The sequence below is a fragment of the Saimiri boliviensis genome, chromosome 15 (genome assembly GCF_048565385.1).
Source record: "Saimiri boliviensis isolate mSaiBol1 chromosome 15, mSaiBol1.pri, whole genome shotgun sequence".
NCBI lineage: Eukaryota > Metazoa > Chordata > Mammalia > Primates > Cebidae > Saimiri > Saimiri boliviensis.
This window is the reverse complement of record NC_133463.1, coordinates 40647272-40664641: the sequence shown is the minus strand read 5'-3', so window position 1 is coordinate 40664641 and position 17370 is coordinate 40647272. Positions and strand designations below refer to the sequence as shown.

At 38.6% G+C, this 17370-nt stretch overlaps 1 protein-coding gene across 3 annotated transcripts in view; it reads left to right on the top strand.

Annotated features, from left to right (window-relative positions):
- CA13 (carbonic anhydrase 13) overlaps nt 1-17370 on the top strand; it is a 69570-nt gene that overhangs the window by 39929 nt on the left and 12271 nt on the right. For 2 of the 3 annotated variants that reach the window (XM_074386915.1, XM_039464635.2), the window contains 4 exons: nt 1580-1698; nt 9012-9107; nt 10303-10365; nt 10892-11047. In XM_074386915.1, the coding sequence (XP_074243016.1) occupies nt 1580-1698; nt 9012-9107; nt 10303-10365; nt 10892-11047 (434 nt within the window). The remainder of the gene's footprint in view (nt 1-1579; nt 1699-9011; nt 9108-10302; nt 10366-10891; nt 11048-17370) is intronic. The other variant, XM_074386916.1, reaches the window with a different exon arrangement.

Sequence of the window (17370 nt, the reverse complement as noted above, 5' to 3'; positions counted from 1 at the left end):
AAAAATACATATTTACTATCTGTATATACACAGATAGTAAATATGAAAATATATAAAAATTTATATTAAATATATACATATTGAATTTACATAAATATAAATATATATTTAAATAATAAGATGGGGGTCTCACTATGTTGCCCAGGCTGGTCTTGAACTCCTGGGCTCAAGTGATCCTCACTCCTTGGCTTCCCAATGTACTGGGATTACTGGTGTGAGCCACCGTGCCAGGCCTGTTATTAGAAATTTAATAATACTTACGGTATATTTAGCATCCAATGCTTCCTGATTCTCCCATGTGCTTTAAACATGCCCACTAACGATTAATTAGGATGAGACAATTTAGGACTATGTTTTCTATTAAGAAGCTTTTCTGTATACTTAAGATATGGTTTATTGTCATCGTTTTAGAGATCGTATTTATTGAGTAAAAGTACTCAAATGCACTTTGTCAAAGTGACAAAGATATGACAGATTTTTGAAAAATTATCTTTGTCCTGTATTTCGCATTTCCCCAAGAATATAGACTTTAAGTACAAAAAGTGTGCCTGCTTTGCCTATTTTTACAGTAAAAAACTGTGTTGATTGTGTTGACTGTGTGTCAGGTAGTGATAAGTGCTTTGTGTTTAATTTTTCTTCTGTTTTAATCATAGTATTAGGAGGAGGTTCCATTACTATCTTGTTTTTACACGTGGAAGATAAAATTTAGATGTTAGGTTCTGTGGCCAGGTATGGTAGCTCATACCCATAATCCTAGCACTTTGGGAGGCTTATCTGGGAAGATAGTTTGAGGCCAAGAGTTTGAGACCAGCCTGGCCAGGTATGGTAGCTCATGCCTGTAATCCTAACACTTTTGGGGGTTTAGGTGGGAGGATCACTTGAGGCCAGGAGTTTGAGACCAGCCTAGTGAAACCCTGTCTCTATCAAAAAAAAAAAAAAAAAAAAAATTAGCTAGGTGTAGTGGTGCCCTCCTGCACTTTTAGTTGGGAGGCTGAGGTGGAAGGATGACTTGAACCCAGTAGTTAGAGGTTGCAGTGAGCCATGATTGTGCCAGCTTGGGCAACAGAGGGAGACTTTGTTGTCTTGAGAGAAAAAAAAAAGTTAGAGTTTGTTCAAGATCACATAATCAGGAAAAGATAGAATGAGTGCAGGCCTTCTAATTGCTGAAGCCTGTGCCCTAAGCACAATGCTGCCCTGCTCTACCAAGCTCAAACTGGACCTCTCTCTCTGCATGTCACATCCTTATTCGGAGAGGCTGACTTTTCCTCAGTTAAACACAACAATTCCTTATCTTTCAGAATTCCTCATTTCTACACCTTTCTAACCAGTATGTCTGTTATGATTTCACAGGTGTTCCATACAAATCTGTATTGTGGACTCTTCAGGCTTTTAAAAATGTTCCATTTTCACTCTACACATATTTAAAAGTGGTATTCTTGATGGCAAAGCAAATGACACATTTGTGAAAAATTTCTTGGAGAACATGGATGTATGGAGTAGTTCAGGGAGATGTTGTGAGTTGGGCAGCTTATGTACATACTTTTTTCTTGCTAACAATATAAAACATGTTGGTGTTTAGTTCTACATGGTGGTCCTCTCACTGGAAGCTACAGGTTACGGCAGTTTCACCTTCACTGGGGATCCGCTGATGACCACGGCTCTGAGCACATAGTAGACGGAGTAAGGTATGCTGCGGAGGTAAGACATCAGACACACCTTTTTGATACATGGTTTTACTACATAGTGGGATTTAAGGGGTACAGGGACAACTTTATTGACTCCGAATAGGTCCTGAGCCAATTAGGTATCTTAGTGTCTGAAATTACTTTATTCATTCAATGTGGGAGTTCATCAATATGAGAGCTTCAAATATTGCCCTCCTAAGCCTTAAACCAACCCTGAGAGCTTGGAGTTATATGTTCCCATTTGAGAAATGAATAAACTGGTTGCTGGAGAGATTAAGTAATTTATCCAGCTAGGAAGCATTGAGACATGTTTAAACCTAGATCTGTCTGACACCAAATTACAAATTGTTTCCAGCCACTGAAAGGCCAGTGAGAAGAGAGAGAAAGAAACATTTTTTTGTCTTAGGTCCAAATGTGGTCATTCTTCATCCAGATACCAAAATCCACTAACGTGTAAAGACCACATTAAATAGGTGATATTTAAATAGGTAAATAGCAAAGTTTCACTTAGAAAAAAAAAAAGACAAATTCTTCTAAACTCTATATTTACAGGCATAAAATGAAAATCTCTGTTAATTATTCAGCTTATTCGTAAATCATAACACAACAAAGCATTCATTGACTTGTTTTAACTCCCTTTTCCTTATAATTATATTCACTAAAAATACTCTTTGTGTATGATCTGGATTAAAAAAAAAATTCTACATTTTTTAATCCTCTGGTTAAAGAACAAAGCAAAATAAGCTTCAAGTTTAATATGATTAAATATTACTAACACCCAACATTGTCATGAGATGAAAGTGAATTAGATAACTTAACCAATACGATTCAAGTGAAAATAATTTGGCTTCTGAGTCACCTAGGCAAGACAGAGCAATGTTATCAGGAAAGCACAATTTTTCATCATGTTCTCATGGTTACTGAGCTGTAGAGTTTAGATGCCCGGAATAGCCCTACTGTTCAGAGAAATCCAACAATCGGAACTTTTTTGCACTTTCACTCTTCCATTGACATGTATCTCTGCCCTTTGTGGCTATGGTCCAACGTTTGCTTTGCAACTAAATCCCTTGTGTTTGAAGCCAAATAGCTTTAGGGTATGGAACCTGCTCTGTCCTCAGGGTAGAGAAAGAAAATATACATATGAAGTGTTTTATGATGGTGAACAAAATATGTCAAGAAGGTAGAAAATGGGAATATGTGTGGTGTCTCAGTTTGGATAATTTACTGAATAGTTTTCATGTTTGCTTTCTGAAGTTTTATGTTCTGAATATAACATGTTCTAAATCTCTAAAGCACCCTCGGGACTAATTGCTGGTTGCTTTGGATCACTGGTCTCTCATTTTCCTTAGCAATTCTGGAAAGTTAGTCAAAATGCTTTGTGTGGCTGCACCTTATACTTTAATACACTTGAAAGTACTGCATACTCTCAGACAGGCTTAGGTTTAGTGCCAGTTGGCAAGTAGTTTCCTGAAAAGGGTCCTCCTGACACACGTCAGAGGCTCAGAGTCCTGCCCTGCAGATCAAGGTGCAGTTTTGTAGATGAAGATTTGTTGTTGTTGTTGTTGTTCTGGAATAAATCATTATTATTTATTTATTTAGCAAACCAGTGAAGGAAAGGACAAAAACCTTTGGTTCACTTATGTATTTATGAATGGAAAAAATTATAATGCAAATTTCACTTATTAAAAAACCTAGGTACAAATTACAACATTACAGATAACTCTTTTGTTGTCCTTCTTTTGTTTCACATGGAGACCTCAGAGACTCAATTCATGTTAAGTCTCCCAAGTATGAGTCCTCCAGGTAAGTATTACACAAATTGGAAGCATCTTGGAATTTTTAAGTATATTTTAAGACATACATTTTTATGCATGCTGTAAACAAACAATATTTTTATTTATTTATTTTTTTTGAGACAGAGTTTCGCTCTTGTTGCCCAGGCTGGAGTGCAATGGTGCAATCTCGGCTCACCGCAACCTCTGCCTCCCGGGTTTAAGTGATTCTCCTGCCTCAGCCTCCCGAGTATCTGAGATTACATGCGCCCACCACCATGCCTGGCTAATTTTGCATTTTTAGTAGAGACGGAGTTTCTCCATGTTGGTCAGGCTGGTCTCAAACTCCTGACCTCAGGTGATCTGCCCACCTTGGCCTCCCAAAGAGTTGGGATTACAGGCATGAGCCACCACATATGGTTGATATTATTTTTATTTTTTAAATAAGAGAATCTAACACAAAAACTATGACCAGCACCAGAATTTAAAGATAAAGTTTTGTGGATAAAGCTTTGAATGGATTTCTCTTTTTTTTTTCTTTCTCTTTGAGATAGGCTCTCGATCTGTTGCTCAGGCTAGAGTGCCATGGTACAAACATGACTTACTGTAGCTTTGAACTCCTGTGTTCAAGGGATCCTCCCACCTTAGCTTTCAGAGCAACTGGGACCGTAGGTGGGCACCTTAAAACCTGATGGATGAGGCCGGGTGCGGTGACTCAAGCCTGTAATCCCAGCACTTTGGGAGGCCAAGGTGGGTGGATCACGAGGTCAAGAGATCGAGACCACTCTGGTCAACATGGTGAAACCCCGTCTCTACTAAAAACACAAAAAATTAGCTGGGCATGGTGGCGTGTGCCTGTAATCCCAGCTACTCAGGAGGCTGAGGCAGGAGAATTGCCTGAACCCAGGAGGCGGAGGTTGTGGTGAGCCAAGATTGCGCCATTGCACTCCAGCCTGGGTAACAAGAGCGAAACTCCGTCTCAAAAAAAAAAAAAAAAAACCAAACAAACAAACAAAAAAAACTTGATGGATGAAGGGGTTTTAAGTTAAACCTGGCTTAACTTAAAACCTGATAGATGGAGGGGAGGAACAAGGTCAAGTGGGGAGACAGCAGTGGTTTTGCATAAGGTCACATTTGAGGATTTAGATTGAGAAGAGGGCTTACACACGTGAAAAACAGTATGGTCTTCAACAGTGTAGTTAGAGCATGGAGAATAAAGGGGAGAGTTGTAAGAGGCAGAGTTGGAGAGGCTGGGAAGGGCCCGATCTTACTGAGCTTAATTCCTGGTAAGGATGATGAACATGATTCCAAGTGCAATGGGAAGCCACTGAATGGCTTTGAATTGGGAAGTGATGTTATTGCATTTCAGAAATAATTCAACTACTGTTTGAGAATAGATTGGATGGAAGCAGGAGCGGCTAAGGGGAGCTTTGAAGGAAACTTTTGGGGAAAGTTCCAGGCAATAAATGAGAGTGCAATAAATGAGGTTCCAGGCAATAAATGAGGCAATAAATGAGGTGGAGGCTGGCTAGCTGGAAAAGGCAGCTTTATTGGGATTTGTCGATTGGTGGGTTGGAGAGTGAGGGAGGGCAGGATCTATGTTTCTAGGTCAAGATAGAAAATGTAGATAGAGAAAGTCTAGGTCAAACTTCAGGGTTGGTGGGGTGGAAGAAGTAGACAATAAACAAATAAATAAATGGTGCGTGGTAAGTTCTTTGATGGGAATAATACCGTGTGATCTGGTAGAGTGGCTGAGGGCTTAGGAAAAACCTCTTTGAGGTGATACATGAATTGGGACTGAATGATAAGAAGAAAGCACTATGAAAAAAATCTACAGGGAGTTTTCCAAGAAGTGGGAGCAGCAAGCATGAGTGATCTAAGGCAGGAGTGAGGGCTGGCATGTTCAAGAGGAGAAAGTCATTGGCCTATAGCATTGAAATTAATGAGAAAGGAAAAGTTATGCGCTCCATCCCAGAGAGACAGGCAGGGACCATGGCACATCCAGAGCTGTTGGGCATGGTAAGCAGTCTGAAGTTTGTCTATGATGCAGTGGGAAGAAGACAATGGAAAGTTTTGATCAGGGGAATGACATGTTCTCCTTTGTATTTTATAAAATATAACTAGCTGCTATGTGGAGAGGAGGCTGTTGTCAGGCAAAAGGTCTTAACATCCTTATCAGTCCTTCCCTAACAGTGACCGTGAATTAGGTTATGGAAGTCATTCAAGTGAGCAGTAACAGTAATTTGGACTATGGGGGTGGTAGAGACGAAGAGAGCTGGGCAAATCTATGATGTTTGGGAGATAAAGTCAATAGGGTTTGCTGATGAAAAGGATGTTGTGATTGAAGGAAGGAAAAGAGGAGTTCATAAACACTCTCAAGGTTTTGATGTGAGCATCTTGGAGGCTGGTGGTACCATTTACTGAGATGTGCAAGTCTGGGAAGGAGCAGGTTGCAGAGAGGAATTCACTCTGTTTTAGACAGGTTACGTTTGAGATGGCTGTTAGACATTCTAGGCTCATGTTCAGGCAAGCTGTTGGATAAACACTTCATTTAAGAAGAGGACAAGGCTGGAGATGGGGGCACTTGGGAGTCCTTGCATTTGGTTTCACGTTCAAAAGAACCTCTTTGTGCTCAGTTCCGTGATTCCAAAGGAGTTGATTCGTTTTTCCAGCTACTTTTGTACTGAGTTCATGACTATCATCATGTTATGTTCCCTTGTGAGTAAAAAGAAGTAAAAAAGTAAAATAAAATAAAAAACATTTAAAGTTGCAACATATACAACTTTAATTTTAGGCCTAATAGGAGGGTTTGTGATATTACAGAGGGATTAAAGTGATCTAAATCAAGAAACATTTTATTCTAAAGTTAGGTATCTACAAAACTAGGCTAATTGTCCATTTTGTGTTTAGGACTTTATCTAATGACAGTTTAGATAGAATAATAAGCATTTTAAATATGTAGCTAATAGTGAAACTATGATTTCAACATTCATCATGGATTTTTGGCATAGTATTTGGCAGTATGTTTTGCATATCAGTAATAGGCAGTTTGAAACTACTTAATTTTAATATTATTATTTAGAAACTAGTTGCCAGTAGGGAACAATCTAATTTTCATTTTTGTAATGGCTACAACAATTTCTTGTCATTCAGCTCAGATTACTGCTCTTGTAATTGTTAGGAAATGTGAGTTTGCTATTTTGTTTTTCTATGTTTTAATTCAAATGTAATGCTAATAGAAATGGTATCAGTTCCTCTGTGAAAGTATTGCTGTCAGTTGAGCAAGGTGTGTAGGAGAGAAAAAAAAAAGATTTTCTTGGCCTAGTTTCCCATCATATTTTAAGCAATTGTATTTTTAACTAGCAAAAGAATGGTTATATATAGGATATATGTGTGTGTGCGTGTATATATATATATATATATATATATATATATATGTCCATTCGTCTCTCTTTAGTTACACATTTATTTTTTAATCAGTTCTCGTTGTGACCCTAAAGAAGTCATTTTCTATCTTTCTCTCCAGTGTCATCTCTTACTAAGACATCTGGTACACTGGCACGGAGCCACTTGAAACAGTCTTAACATCCTTATCAGCCCTTCCCTGCAGTGAATGTCATTTGTCTCATGTGAGCCAAATGAATTATGTTTCATCAACCAGTGTTCTCAGATTCTTTCCTCCCCCAGCTATCTCACACCAACTTGGCACATGGCACTATAGGGATCCACTTTTATATTACTTGCCTGATACCGCACAGTCTTCCTTGATTGCAAATGGTGCACTGTTTTATGGTTTTATAGTTGACTGTTTATGATAATTGTCATCTATCCAGAAATTATCTCCTATAAATTGCCTGTAAGACAGAGTTATATTTAAAGGATGAGATAAACATATGTTTGAATATACTAAATTATCTCTGTAACATTCAACTAGGAAGATGATTTGGGCATGAAGGCCCGCATAAGTATTTCCTCTCTGGTAAACAAAAGGGATTCATTAGAAGAGATACTGTCTGAAGTCAGTCCCTTATATCAGGTCCTTGGACACCATGTCCTGATCACCATTTATTATTGTGGCTAAATCTTTGGGCGTGTCACGTTACCCTTTGGCTTCTGTCTCAAGACTTCTGAGACAGAAGTCTTGCTCTGTCAATTTGTCCTTCCCTTAACCAGGGCTGAAGACTCCTCAGAAGTGGTTTTCCCCTTTGTCGTCATTCTGAAATCTTTCACGAATGTGCGTATGTTTGAAATACTGTATTGCTTGTAATGATAGAACATTTAGGATACCTTTAGGTGTTGCATAAGGTTGCTTGCATATGGGTAGAGTTATGAGGTGAGTTTTCCAGAGTTCCAGGCCCCTCTACCTCCTTCGCTTCCCGTTTGTCTACTTATCCTCCAACTTAGTACCACCAGCTACCCTCCCATTTTCTTCCTCTGATTCCTAGACTAACGAAGCTTCTTTTTCCCCCATTGAAACTTGCTCTCAGCAAAGTATCTAAACATATTCATAGAAGGTGGTAAATGTATCAAAATGATAAGCATTTTTATGTGTGAGATGATGAATATGTTAACTAGCTTGATTTAATCATTCCACATTTAAATATATGTTAAAACATTACATCGTGTCCCATAAATGTATACAATTATGATTTGCCAATTAAAAATCATCTTAATAATAAAAAAGCTTGAATGCTGCTTAACATGATTACTCATAAGGAGACTTTGTATTTTCAAACCATAAAAAGTCTTAAAACAACAGGTAGTAAACATTTAACTGGGCAGTTTTAGAAACAGCCTCACTGTCCTTGGTAGCGGGATTGTCCTTGAAAACCTACTGGGTAGGAGATTGACTTCCCCACCCATCTGTGAGCTCAGGCCTCTTCCTTGGACTTTACTTTCAGCTGGGATCTGATCTGAGGCTACTCCATTGCAGTCTCATCTGTGGAAGACAGGGAGGAGCCTCCAGTTATTTGGGAGCAATAGCGGGAGTTTGTTAGGGATACAGGGGCTGTTCACAGGCTTTTTTTTTTTTTTTTTTTTTTCCTGTTCACAGGCATTTTTTGTGTTCACAGGAATTTTTTTCCTAACACAGGCATTTGTTAGGGATACAGGGACTTGTTCAAGGCATTTTCTTTTTTTTCCTTTTATTTTGAGATGAAGTCTTGCTCTGTCAGTCAGGCTGGAGTGCTGGAGTGCAGTGGCGCGATCTCAGCTCACTGTAACCTCCACCTCCTGGGTTCAAGCAATTCTCTTGCCTCAGCCTCCCAAGTAGCTGGGACTACAGGCATGCACCACCATGTCCAGCTGGGATGCTTAAGGCATTCGATATAGTCTTTAATAAAGTGCACCACAGGCTAGTTAAGTGACCATGATCCTTCACTGCATGAACTTTCACTTTTGGACAAAAGTAAATGAGAGGATTCTGTCCAAGATTCTTAAACATTATACATATGAGTGTACCAGCACTGGAAAATCTGTAAATGTTTTATTTGCATTTATGTTTTTCAGGATGTCTAACAAAACATTCCAACCATGTTGTCTGTCTCCCTTTCAGCTCCATGTTGTTCACTGGAATTCAGACAAATACCCCAGCTTTGTTGAGGCAGCTCATGAACCAGATGGACTGGCTGTCTTGGGAGTGTTTTTACAGGTGAGAATCCATTGATTTCATTTTCAATGATCAGTCTTGTTGAAGAGAGAGCTTCAGTCATGAAGCAGACATTCAACCATCTTGTAATAGTAAACTCCTTTTAGGTATAGCATTTTCCTTTTGAAATGAATATTAAAAATTATATATTCATTTAGGAGCATTGTCTTATAAGTCTTCTTATTGTCCATTGATGATTTTTATGTGAATAACAACAAGATCAAGAATAACATCAACATCAAGAATAGCAGAAGAAATAACAACTGAGATACTGGCAGAAAACATTTATTCTGGGCTCTTCCTAATTGCATACTATTTAGGACAGAATAAAGTTCAAGCTCCTGATTCTTGAAACACTGATCTTACCACAATGACATATTGTCCCGATGTACTCACTGGTTTAAAAAAAATTTTTGTTGTATTTCCTTTAATGTTCACATGTGGTTAGACAACTATTGTCATCATACCTGGGAACAGGTTGGGCCTTTCACCTCCCACTGCCTCCACATTCTTGTAGGCGTACACCTTTCTCACACCCCATACTCTCTATGTTTTGTAACTCATGAGCAGAGATTGTCATGGATGGCAGCAATCCCTTGCCTTTAAGGACACCAAATAGGGGTGATTGCAGCAGGATCCAGGTGCTTTAAAACCTTCAGGTAGATTCAGAACACCTGTAGTGATGAAAAGAGGATTCATTTATGTATCTACAATTTATGATGAGTTTGCTTATGATGATACATTCCCTTTGGGATCTCAAATCATTTTAGGCTGCAGGTGTGAGATGTTTGCATCTAGTATTTTGATGCCGCCATTGTCTGTTTGAATTTAGGGTCTGACTGTCACATCTAGCTTAGTAGTGCAGGCTATTTGTTAGACTATCTTAAGCAAAGTTTCTCACAAGTTAACCTACATCTTAAATATTGACAAAACTTAGCAAATATTAAGCTGTTACTATTAGTTTTGCAACCAAACTGAAAGTTCAGTACAGGAACCCTGTAATATTATCTTGTTGTTCAGATTCTTCTGGCATGATAAGGCCGGCAGGTAAAAGAGAAGCTTTGTTACAGAACAATCATTGTATGTTCTGTGCTGGCTAAGGTTTTTTAAAAAATAATTTTAAACTAGTGGCTGAAATTGAGTGATTCAGACTTGATCTGCTACAGTAACCATTTCTTTTGAAATTTTGTGTTTTTAGATTGGTGAACCTAATTCCCAACTGCAAAAGATTATTGACATTTTGGATTCCATTAAAGAAAAGGTAAAATGAATTACTATCTGTTAATAATTAACATATTTCTTGTTCTCTCCTACATTCTCTTATCTTCCTTTAAAGACTTAGATCTTAGACATATACTGCCTGCTTTGAAGCAAGTTTGAAACATACTTGATGAAAAAAGTAGAAGTAACCTATTACCACTTATATTTTCAATGGAAGGGTCTTACGTTACCTAAAAAAACCATGAATAAATATATGTATGCATAATTAGTCTCTGGTATTATATTACAGAGTAAGCCTTTAATTGTAGCACATTAAGGGACTACTTATATTAAAACAAAACTTGTGCTTTTTAAATAAATCTATATGATATGTTACTTTATCTAAAAATTTTAAGATGAAGATAGATGCTTTTTTAAAGATACTAAAGGAAGATAATAGATAATTCTAGATACAGATACTCTATATTATTTATGGAATTATAATGGATGTACACGGAGGTATGTTTTTTGAGGTCTATGTAAAGCTATCCCATTCTAATATGTACGAATTCTTTTCATTCCTCCAGGGTAAACAAACTCGATTCACAAATTTTGACCCATTATCTCTACTTCCACCATCCTGGGACTACTGGACATACCCTGGTTCTCTTACAGTTCCACCTCTTCTTGAGAGTGTCACATGGATTGTTTTAAAGCAAGCTATAACCATCAGCTCTCAACAGGTACACAATCTCTTCCAGGTTGATACTGATTCCCTCAGAGGAAACTGGGCTTCCTTTTTAAAACCATGCCCTTGATTTCTGCTGCGTTTCCAAGTCTGTGTTTTCTCTTTATTAATCATATGGGTGATTGGGCTAGATGAGATCTATGATCCTTTCTTATTTGACCTTCTATGATTAGACAATTTCTTTGCTACTTCTTAGAAATGTACCTAGCGACACTGATGCAAGTGAAACATTATTTGAGCACTACAATTGTTTGCTTTTGTTTTGCTGCTGTTTGTTTGATATGTTTGTTTGATACAGGCTGAGATACAAACAAAAAAATCAGAGAGAGGCTACTTACAGAAGGTGACATTTTTCTTTTTGATCTTAGTCTCCACACCTGCTTCTACAAATTTCCAAGTGAAACTTGAGGACAGTGATTGGTGCACTGCCCTAAGAAATGTGTGCCTGCTAAGTGTAAGAAGTTGTTACGTTGTAAACTTAAAAACTTGTAAAGTGGGTAGGCTGAGCACAGTGGATCCTGCCTGTAATCTCAGCACTTTGGGAGGCTGAGCTGGGTGGATCGCTTGATCCCTGGAGTTCAAGACCGGCCTGGGCAACATGGGAAACCCTGTCTCTACAAAAAATACAAAAATTCGCCGGATATGGTAGTGTGTGCCTGTAGTCCCAACTACTGAAGTGGCTGAGGTGGAAGGATCGCTTGAACCCGAGGGGTTAATGCTGTAGTGAGCCAGGATTGTGCCATTGCATTCCAACCTGGGCAACAGAGGAAGACCCTGTCTAAAAAAATTTTTGTTAAGATGGTAGATCTCATTTAAGTGTTCTTACTACAAGTATAAGAAGAGGAAGGAGAGAGAAAGAGGAGGAGAGTGATACTGAGAGGAGGAGTTGTTGATCTTTTTGCATTTGTTGGCAAAACTTTTGATGAGTTTTCTGAGGGTCTTAATGCTTAAGCATTTGCGGAGAGGCTATGGGATAGCTCTTTTGTGTAGATATCTACTCACTCATTCTTATGTTAAATGGTTATTGAGCTTCCCCTATAGGCCAAGAGTCTGTCACTTAGGCTGGTGTGGAGTTGGTGCAATCATAGCTCACCCCAGCCTTGAACTCCTGGGCTCAAGCCATTGGTCTTCCTGCCTCGGCCTCTCAGGTAACTGGAACTACAGGTGTATGCTACCATACCTGGCTTACTTTAAAAAAAATTCGTATAAACAGGGTCTCGCATTATTGCTCTGGCTGGTCTTGAAGTGATCCACTTCTGGCCTCAAATGATCCTCCTGCCTCGGCCTCCCAAGGATTACAGTGCTAGGATCTTGTTCAGTGTATTCAACTTGGAGCTTGGAGCACTGAGCCATGGGGCTGACCCATCTGGCAGGTGGATACTGTGTTTTTGGATGCTGTACTTCTTCATTGGTTTTGTTTTTGTTGTTCTTTTTGCATTAGGTGCAATATCTTAGCATGAACATAGTCTAGTAATTTTTGCAGCTAATGAAGTACACATGTACTGGGCTTGCCCACCTGCCTAGCTGTTTATTTTTTCTCCTAATAATACCAGAGCTGGCCCACCTTTACCAAGATCATTTCAGGCAGCATTTCCCCTTGGGGCATTGAGCACATCCTTCTTTCTGTTGGGTATTTGTTCTTGTTGACCTTGTCTTTAGTGTCAAAGACAAATAATAACCTAGTGTATAGTTTTTAAAACTTTTACAAAAGTCTGCGTAGAAATCCAGAGCTTGACTGACATGAAAACTCCTGTGAATTTTTTCTATCATTGTGTCTAGAGAAAAATGACCTGTAACTGATTCAGAGTCCTTATTAAGGGAATTCATTTTCTCCTCATCACATGCTAAATGGTTTACTTTTATATTTGTTTATTAAATTTGAACTGAATAATATTAAGAATGAATAAACTATAACATCAAGGTAGTTAATAAGCGGGTCATGTTTTCCCTCATATTTCATGGGCATTTTTATTTCTTAAAGCCACTTGGAAAAGAACTTTTTGTTTAGTTTTGTTTTTTTGTTTTCAATCCACCAGTGATTTGGAAGAAAATATATCAAAATATATAGTTTAGTTTCTTAAAAATAATAAAGTTAACCTTATTAAAAATATCTCTTTGCAAGTTTAGGAGTTATGACTCCCTAACTGTGGATTCACTACTTTTTCTTATTTGAGGCTTAATGATTAATATGATTAATATAGTTTTTATGTAGAGCAATATATAAAAGAATAGCTGTTTTTTAGAGCTCTGAAGTGATTGTTAATTCACTTTGTAGCATTCACTTAAATCTGCTATAGTAGGAACACTTTCACTTATTTTAGAAGGAACACTTTCACATATTTTAGTTTTTAACCAAATTGAGAAAGTTATTTGAGTAACGATTCAATATATTAAAATATGATATTATGGTGGTTTTAAAAGTTAAAGAATAAGGCAAAAGAAAAAAAAAATTCAGTCTCAGTCAAACCAGGAAAAAATATCAGGCAAAACCCAATTAGGGGACATTCTACAAAATACCCAGTCAGTACTCTCAAGGTCATTGAAACTGTCAAGGTCATAAAAAATGCTGAGTCTGAGACACTGTCACATTTGAGAAATGCCTAAGGAAATATGAATACTAAATATAGTGTTTCCTGGATGGGTTCCTGGAAAAGAAAATGACGTTAGGTAAAAAGAAGAACATCTAAATAAAGGAAGGACTTCAGTTAATTCTAACATTTTAATATTGATTCATTAATCCTGGAAAATGTTCCGTACTAATATAATATATTGTTAATAGGAGAAACAGAGTTTGGGGTCTGTGAGAAATATTTGTAGTATCTTTGCAATAATTCTGTAAATTGAAAATTCTACAATTGAAATTGTACCAAAATAAAAAGTTTACTTAAAAAATAAAAAACAAGCTGGGTGTGGTGGCTCATGCCTGTCATCTCAGCACTTTGGGAGGCTGAGGCTGGCGGATCACAAGGTCAGGAGATCAAGACCAGCCTGGCCAATATGGTTAAATCCCATCTCTACTAAAAAATAATAATAATAATAATAATAATAAATAGTTGGGCATCGTAGTGGGTGCCTGTAGTCCCAGCTACTTAGGAGGCTGAAGCAGGAGAATTGCTGGAATCCGGGAGGTGGAGGTTGCAGTGAGCCAAGATTGCGCTACTGCACTCCATTCTGGGTGACAGAGCAAGGATCCATCTCAAAAAACAAAAAACAAAAAACAAAAAAAAAAATAAAAACATAGCTAGGCACGGTGGCTCACATCTGTAATCCCAGCACTCTGGGAGGCCAAGGCGGGAGGATCACTTGAGGTCAAGAGTTCTAGACCAGTAAGGCCAACATAGCAAAACTCTGTCTTTACTAAAAATATAAAAATTAGCTGGGTGTGGTGGCACGCACCTGTAGTCCCAGCTGCTGCAGAGGCTAAGGCAGGAGAATCACTTGAACCTGGGAGGTGGAGGTTGCAGTGAGCAGAGATCAAGCCACTGCACTCCAGCCTGGGTGACAGAGCAAGATTCCACCTCAAAAAAAAAAAAAAAAAAAAAAAAAAAAAAAAAAAATCTAAAATATAAACTGGTCTATAGAATTAATCCATCACTTAACTCTTTTATGTAAAATGTCTTTTCTATATATCACTGACTTAAAGACTTTCCTTGCTTCCTTTCTTTCCTCCTTCCTTCCCTCCCTCCCTCTCTCTCTCTCTTTTTCTTTCTCCCTTCCTTCCTTCCTTCCTTCCTTCCTTCCTTCCTTCCTTCCTTCCTTCCTTCCTTTCTTCCTTCCTTCCTTCCTTCTTCTCTTTCTCTCTTTTTCTCTCTCTCCCTCTTTCTCTCTTTCTTTCTTCAGGATCCTACTCTGTCATCCAGCTCAGAGTGCAGTGGCACTATCTCGGCTCACTGCAACCACCGCCTCCTGAGTTCAAGCTATTCTCTTGCCTCAGGCTCCTGAGTAACTGGGATTACAAGCGCCTACCACCAGGCATGGCTAGTTTTGGTACTTTTAGTAGAGATAGGGTTTCACCACTTTGGCCAGACTGGTCTTGAACTCTTGACCTCAGGTGATCCACCTGCCTTGGCCTCCCAAAGTGCTACGTGATTGCAGGTGTGAGCCACACCGCCCAGCCAAGAGTTACTTTTCAAAAGATAAATTTTTATCTCAATTTTGGACTGTCTTTATTTTTTTTGGGTCAATGAAAAATACTGTCTATATTCATTTTCCAGTTCCATCGTATAATGTCACTGGCTGTAAAGACTAAATCCTTTTTTTTTTTTTTCTTTTTTTTTTGAGAATGAGTTTCGCTTTTGTTACTCAGACTGGAGTGCAATGGCGCGATCTCGGCTCACTGCAACCTCCGCCTCCTGAGTTCAGGCAATTCTCCTGCCTCAGCCTCCCGAGTAGCTGGGATTACAGGCACGTGCCACCATGTCCAGCTAATTTTTTGTATTTTTAGTAGAGACGGGGTTTCACCATGTTGACCAGGATAGTCTCGATCTCTTGACCTCGGGATCCACCCGCCTCGGCTTCCCAAAGTGCTGGGATTACAGGCTTGAGCCACCGCGCCCGGCCAATCCTTTTTTTTTTTAGTGAATTGGCACCAGATTATTTTCTCAGAATTTCTCTGCAATTTCCTGCCAAGTCATAGTTTGACCTAGGGAGCAAATCAGATGTTTTTCATTTTTTTAAAATTTAAATCCATTTTTCTCTCTCAGAGTCACTCATCAAAGACTAAATTCTTAACTGCCATGCCACATTAAGATAAATGTACTATCTTCTGATCCTTTTGAAGACAAATCTGTCATTGTCTCTGGAGGGCTAACTTTTCTTGCCAAGTCTCTTTGCGTTATCCTGAATCATGAACATTAGGTTACTGAGCTGAAATTCAATGTGCAAAATACTTGGCTTAGTTTTCACTCTCCTTAAACAAACAAACAAACGAACAAACACCTCTTTTTGTTTATTATGATATTATTTGCATGCAATAAAACTCAGGAATTTTAAGTGTGTGGTTGCTGATTATGGTGACTGTATATAGGCATGCTACAACTACTATAATTACGATATAGATCTCAACCAGTGCATTGGCTCCCACCTCTAATCCCAGCACTTTGGGAGGTCAAGGCGGGTGGATCATCTAAGGTCTGGAGTTCGAGACAAGCCTGGTCAACATAGTAAAACCCAGTCTCTACTAAAATATAAAAATTAGCCATGAGTGCTGGTACGTGCCTGTAGTCCCAGCTACTCAGGAGGCTGAGGCAGGAGAATTGTTTGAACCTGGGAAGTGAGGTTGCAGTGAGCCCAGATCATGCCACTGTACTCTAGCCTGGGTGACAGAGTGAGACTTCATCTCAAAATAACTAAGTAAACAAAGCTGTAGATCTCAGCCAGAAATTTTCTGGTGCTCTTTTTCAGTCCTTCACCTTCTCTGCCATAGCCCTAGGGAACAACTGGTATGCTGTCACTAGAATTTTACTTTTCCTATAATTTTATTTAAATGAGTCTAACACTAGATTTTTGTGTTTGAGTTCTTTTACTGGTATAATCTTTTTAAGATTCACCCATTTCATTATTTATTTATTTATTTTCCCTGAGACAGAGCCTTGCTCTGTTGCCCAGGCTAGGGTGGAGTGGTATGATCTTGGCTCACTGCAACCTCTACCTCCCAGGTGCAAGCAATTCTCCTGCCTCAGCCTCCTGAGTAGCTGGGACTATAAGCACTTACCACTACACGTGGCTAATTTTTGTATTTTTGAAGTGATTCTCCTGCCTGAGCCTCCTGAGTAGCTCGAACTATAGGCACCCACCACCATGCCCAGCCAATTTTTGTATTTTTAGTAGAGAAGGGGTTTCACTATGTTGGCCAGGCTGGTCTTGAACTCCTGGCCATGATCCACCCATCTTGGCCTCCCAAAATTCTGAGATTACAAGTGTGATTCACCGTACCTGACCCATTTCATTAATTTTTATTACTGTGTAATATTCCATGGTATGGCTATATTATATTTTTAAAAATATATTTCACAATTGATGGATATTTGGCTTGCTTTTAATTTTTGGCCTTTATGAATAATAGCAATCCATGTTTGGATATTAGGAGTAATTAGCATACACACTTTTGTATTTTTATATGTCTTGTTTCAATACCTAGAACTGGAATTACTAGGTCATGTTTGTTTAATTTTGCAAAGTGCTCTTATATTGTTTTCTTTCTTCTTCTTCTTCTTTTTATTTTTCCTGAGGAGTCTCACTCACTACAACCTCCAACTCCTGGGTCCAAGTGATTTTCCTGCCTCAGCCTCTCAAGTAGCTGGCATTACAGGTGTTCGC